We start from the raw sequence: 6,514 nt of genomic DNA, 5'->3' as shown, positions 1-6,514 counted from the left end.
TCAACTCTATATAATTTAGGTTGTCATCATAAAATTCTGTACGGGCTTGAATTCAAATTCAGACCCAATTCAACGTCAACCCAAATTCTCAAAATATTCAACTGAGATCCCAAAATATACTCTCCATAATCAGTTATTTTATACTATTATATTTCTAAACTATCACATCAATATTATATATTATCGTATCAATATTTTAAATCATCACATCAACACTATAAATTATAATATCAATATAATAACGATCGGTGATCATTTTCTTCTGTTCAAAAACGATGTTGATGAGTTTTGTTTTTATAATTAAAACTCATTCAAATGTAATTTTTACAGACTCGATTAATTTTTTTGTGGGAGTTCGACAACTAAAGTACTCTGAGCTTTATATTTATCATTGCCCATTTGATCGATCTGTTTTTTCATTGGTATTGAAAAGCTTATTTTCAACATATAACTAGTATATAGACTCGTTTCCTTTTGGTTAAGCAGGCTTATATGTTGTCTTGGTTTGGTTTGCAGATTTTCAGCTGGGTTCGAAACAAGCTTACCGGCTAGAAACCCAACACTAACATCATTCCAGACAATCGTGAGTACTGTACTTCATCATTTTGATTCCATGTTTGATCCCCAGACATGATTGATTTGTTTGCTGATAATAATCATCATCTTATCGATAACACCCAAACCAATGATGTTCTTTCGTCGTGGGGTCCCTAATCTCGGCACCATATTAGCCCCAAAGCCGCCTTCAGACGCCGAGGAACCATCCCGGTTCGGCCTGTTTTCTTCTACCTCGCATGACTGCGGTGAAGACGAAATGTAGAAAGGAAAAAAATATATAATGGGAATTTTTGGAATTAATCCTGGATTATTTAGGATTTAGATTTAATCTAAAGTGCAATTTAATATATATATATATATATATATATATATATATATATATATATATATATATATATATACATTATTTGTGTTCGAATTATATCAAAAACCCATGTTGTTTTATTGGTCAAGTGTAAGCATTGAATTCCAAGAGGCCCTACTTCGATTTCTCTAAAAAGCAATTTAATTTAACTTAAATTTTATTTAACAAAATCGCTTTGTTTTGGTTCGTTTTTAGTATCAAAACACTCGCATTAAAACAACAAGTGACATAATTGAAGTAGAAGTTAAAGTTTAATGTTATAATTAATAAAATTGAAAGTTCAGTTGTATAAACGAGTTAAAGGGCAAAGTTAAGTGGTATCTAAAGCAGTTTTTTCTTTTATCTCTTTATTTATTAAATATGACTTGAGTTAAATAAAATTAAATCCATATACGGGATTGAATTTCATATTTCTTGTACAAGAACCTGTTAAGTAATTCATGGGGACCAAAAATGTAAAAATTGAAATTAACATGCATGCAAGTGAAAATCTCTCCCATTAAGGCCATAATCTTAAATTTACCAAAGTTAAGAGAAGAGAAGTGTGTGCGTCTGCCACCGCCTTCCTTTCTCAGCACCTCATGGTTTTAATTTTGTGTTTAACGGTCAGAAATTTTTTATCTCTTTAAGTACTTTGAACCTCTTCTCCTCTTTCAGCTTGTTCCCTTTCTTGTTTCTTGATTTTCCTGTTAATCTCTCTCTCTCTCTCAAGCCTCTGCCATGGCAGTTTCCCTTAAACAACTCCAAGATTTTCACAACATTGATCGCATTGCCTATGCTAGACTGCTTCGTAATTTCGATCCTTCTCCTTCAATCAAATCGTTGCCTTTTGGAATACTCTTGAGAAATTCGGCTTCAGAAACTTCGTCTTCAACCTCCAACAATTCTCTGATTCGTCGTATCTCTCTTTGGCCAAAGAGTCCATCCTCTGCTTGCAATGCTTGTCCTCTTCTTCCCAACAAATCACCCCGTGGCTCTGTCTCGATTTCCCAGAGATGAACAGACTTGTTCCTCAAGAAACCCTGTTGGGTTTTCTTGTCAAGAACAGGGAGGGGCTTAAACGAATGGTCCATGATTTTGTGAAAGATGTGTGTCGGGTAGCATTTCTCGATATAGTTCAACAAAACTTGGGTCGCAAGCAATCTTCAAAAATCCTAATGGCGCAGCAACAGATTATCACAAGGGGAAGATTTTGAAGGGAAACGTGGATTCGGAATCGGAAGAAAAAACATTGTTCATGACATTCTCAAGGGGACACCCGGTTTCAAGCCAAGAAATCCATGGTTTCATCGTCGGGAAATTCGGGACATCGGTGGAGGCAATCTACATGGATAAAAACCCTATGCGTTTGTTCGCTTGTGTTGTTCTAAGGTCCACTCAGACATGTCGAGGGTTCTTGGGGGTAAGACATTGGTGAAACTCTTCATCAACGGCAAACAAGTTAGGGTTCGAAGGTTTGTTCCCAAACCCTAGTTTTCTTATGAAAACATGGTTTGCATTACTATGTTATTGTAGTAAAATAGTCTCGCACGTAGAGAGTCTTTAAACCATGATTCGTTGATTTATGACAAGATCAACAACATTGTTTTGTAGCTTGTCTGGCTCTTTCTGTATTCATAAAACCAGGATATTAAATGTTTTCTCTGCAATTTTTGCGACTTGTGGTTATCATCCCTTCTTTTACTGGTTGATTATCATTGCTTCAATTCAAATGCCTACTAAGCTTAAGGGACCAACCATAGAGCCAACATGGGTGCCATTGATGTCGGTTCAGACTTGTCGTGGACCGTCATGAGCAGTTTCGAATCCACCAGTGCTGATACGGCCATTCTGAGTAGGCTCAACTCGTGGCCAATGCCGATTTGTTGGATGGGTGATGGAGATTTCTTGGTCAGGTTCCATGTTTAGAACTTAGAGCACTGTTAGGCTGGTCTGCATTGCTAGTGGTGCAAACAACAACTACTATCACCAACGTCCCTTCATTGACCTTGATTGCAACCAATATATATATATATATATATACATACGTACGTACGTATATGCTTACCACTGTGCCGATGATCGCTCCAACTGACAACACTGGAAACCAGAGCTGCATTAATGCTGTTTAAGTCGAATTATTGTTAATAATTATTGATATTTTGCTCCAGATGAAACATAGTATAATACATACACCAGATAAATAGATCTTCTTATAACTTATATAATCCGAACATGTCCCTATCGAAGTGTAGCAATGCTAACACTTTCAAACACACCAAAAATATCCCATAGATGGAGCTAATACATCAACTTTCCCTTATCACTCCAACATATCTCGAGAGGCCTGCCCATTCTAAGCTCAAGTCTATTGTTTAGATTTTATTTAGAACACCTCAAAAAATATTTTAATATCATTCTCTCCCTTTGAATAAACTACAATATAACGCTCTAAAATCAACATGTAATATACAATAGGTCTAAGATATCATATTAGATCATCAGAACGATCATTAAATTTATAATCTTTAAATATTTAAATCAAATACAAGACTCTCAAAATATCGATTGTAAATAAAATTGATGTGTAAATAATGTAAAACATTTACAAAACCAAAGCTTCAAAATATAACATAATGAAAACCTTTGGTTTATGTTTATGAATTATAAGTAGTATAGTATTGCAAGTAGCATAATAGAGTAGAAATGTGTCACTAAGTTTTGTAAGACTCAGCGATCAGATATTTTCATTCGCGTGTTAATTATTTATGCTTGTTCAAGGAGCATCGTCATAGAAGGATTCCAACCCCACCGTACGAATACAATAATATTTACTTTACTGGGCATGTGTATTCATATGACCCTTATTTACGTACTTAGTCGGTAAACTCTATGGATTTTATTATTTTGATTTTAATTTAATTATCACATAGTTCCAATTTTATACAAATATTTTATAAATGTTATGGATGCCATATTTTATTTGACTCAAATTATGAATTGAAATTGAAATGGAATAAAAAAATTGACAATTGTTTCGGCAACCTAATGTGACCTCTCTAGTCCATAATATAAAACAATTCAGGACCAAAGCATCAGGAAGTATCAACATCCAATAACAAGTAGTTGAACACCATACACATAAACATAAGACCAATCCAAATATGGTATGACGCAAAACTTTATATTTTGGGATAAAATTTTAAGGGCAAACAAATTTATAAAATTTTATGAGACGAAAACATATTTTTAATAAAAATATAAAAATATATCTAAAATACATATGAATTTAAAAAATTTAAGAGGGACGACTGCTCTCAGAAGTCCCCTCGGTCCATCCCTGAGTACAAATCGTATTGAATCAAACCACCAACTTCAAGCATGAGGACTCAAGAAACATAAGACCTTGCATACCTGAATCATCCCCCCACCCTCAAAAAAGACAGGATCACCTCAACAAAATCACCACTGTAAACAACAACCAACACCAAAACCATACGTTTGAAACTGTAAAAGCCTGTTATCACGAGATGAGTTTCATGTATAAATGCTCTGTTCAAGATAATCAGCATAGGTACAGATAACTTGTGTGGTCGTGTCTACATGCTCAATCATCATTCATGCTTTATTCAACTTAGTCACCACACATGGTCCGCTCAACTTAATCGGCACATATGTTCACATTAGACACAAACAGTTTAAATTATGAAAAGTTCAAATAACATAAATAGTATGTAGCGATCCCAAATAAATGTTCAATCTCCAACCAAGTGGAAAGAGGGAGGGTCTCAAAACTCTGCAACCTCGGTCTGATCGAAGTAGCACCCAGTCGGGCCACCATCGAGGATGAGAGCACATTTAACAGGGTCTTTTGCACCCTCCTCAGTCGTGATCACCCCTGTATGCCAATTTATGTCGGTGTTAACATACACAGGACGAACACAATTTATGTGCATGTTTGGGTACTTTCTGGCTAGAATTCTTGTGTAAGCATTGAGGACCGCCTTTGAAATGCTGTAGGCCGGCAGCATTGTGGGCCATCCATTGGCTTCAAGTGCATTTTCTTTAAAATCCTTCAAGAATCTTTGTAATGTGCTGTCAAGTTTCTCTTCAGTTTGATTCTCTATATCTCTAAGTTCATTTCTAATGCTTTCGGCAGGATTCCTCTGCAAAATTTGCAACTTAAAGTTACGCAATTTGTGATGGTATTATATTCCATGGCTTTTCCCAGACTTTCTATGGATTAAAACCAACATGACAAAACTCAATAAATTCAATATATAGTAAAAACGGCAACACTAAATCATAATATAGTACCGAAATTTATCTCGATCCATTAATTATCTTGAGATAAAAGTACCTTCAATTCGCTTCGAAGAGAAGAAACATAGACAATCCTAGCTCCTGTACTGGAAAGCTGAAGCAGAGGGAGGAGGATTTCAGTTACTCTTTGGACACCATAGTAATTAGTATTCAAGCATACTTGAGCCTCTTCATAGATATACTTTACCACACTCTGAATCACCTTTGCCACCTTCCCAGAGAGCTGCACCAACAATTAATTAGCTCATTGAAATAAATAATGTCTATAATACTAGATAAACAAAGCTCTCCAACTGTTTTACTTTCCTTAAGTTCCTGTTCTTTTAGCATATCTGAATAAGCTACGGTCTTAGTTGTTGCAAACTGAAGGGTAAGAACTTAGTTATATTTATAAAAAAAACTTATTTCATCAACTATACCTAAGGCTTTGGGGCTATCTTCATCAACTATAGCGCCGCTGACACCTGCATTATTGACCTGCCAGATGTTATACGATTTATGAGCAAATTAGAAAACTAAAATATGAAATCATCTGAGATGCAAGCACTTAAAGCTGGTTTTAGAAGACTCTGGGTAATGTCAATAGTCGATACTTACCAAGATATCAAGTCTTCCAAACCTTTGAGATATGAAACGTGCCAATGCGTCAATGCTAGTCTGATCCAGAACATCAAGTTGATGAAAGACTGCATCTGAAAAAAGCAGTCGGTGGAGCTTCGCGGTTGCCTCATTTCCCCTCACTTCATCTCTAGCTGTTAATACAACTGTTACACCCTTCGAAGCAAGCTGCCTTGCAATCTCAAACCCAATACCCTTGTTTGCTCCGGTCACTACGGCATATCTTCAAGCATCAGCAAGGCAACCGGTCAAATATAAATTGATAACCCATTTCAAATACTTGAAAATTGACTGATAAAACTATATATCACTAACCTCTCAGCTTCAAGCTTTCCATTGTTCCCCATTTCTATCATTCCTGAAGGAACTGAATCTGATATTGAAGTGAACAGATGAATGACAACAACAGCAAAGAGCAAACCCAAAAGATTGATTTTCAAAATAATATCTCACATTCATGTTCCAATCTCATATAAAGAAAAAAAAATCAACTTCGATTGACTCGTGTTATCGGTAAATATAATCATAGATTATAGAATGATATTTTATTAAATCTCTTAATTATTAAAAGTTATAAACTAAAGTTATAAATGGTCCCCTAACGTTGTTTTATTAAATATCTCACCTATCAAAAGTTATAAAATAATTATCTGATTATTTATATATTTTAAA

General features: G+C 35.0%; 1 protein-coding gene across 1 annotated transcript; it reads right to left on the bottom strand.

Moving 5' to 3' along the window:
* Positions 1 to 4,545: 4,545 nt before the first annotated feature.
* LOC120116405 (salutaridine reductase-like) lies at positions 4,546 to 6,239 on the bottom strand. Its single transcript, XM_039136916.1, has 5 exons — positions 6,158 to 6,239; positions 5,822 to 6,065; positions 5,639 to 5,701; positions 5,262 to 5,447; positions 4,546 to 5,067 (listed from the first exon to the last, which is right to left on the bottom strand). Exons 1-5 carry the CDS (start codon positions 6,196 to 6,198, stop codon positions 4,690 to 4,692), a joined length of 912 nt encoding a protein of 303 aa, XP_038992847.1. The 5' UTR covers positions 6,199 to 6,239; the 3' UTR covers positions 4,546 to 4,689.
* Positions 6,240 to 6,514: the final 275 nt, after the last annotated feature.

Source organism: Hibiscus syriacus, unplaced genomic scaffold, assembly GCF_006381635.1.
Source record: "Hibiscus syriacus cultivar Baekdansim isolate YM2019G1 unplaced genomic scaffold, ASM638163v2 tig00110294_pilon, whole genome shotgun sequence".
Lineage (NCBI taxonomy): Eukaryota > Viridiplantae > Streptophyta > Magnoliopsida > Malvales > Malvaceae > Hibiscus > Hibiscus syriacus.
The sequence above is the reverse complement of the archived record's forward strand: the minus strand, read 5'-3'. Positions and strand labels throughout refer to the sequence as shown.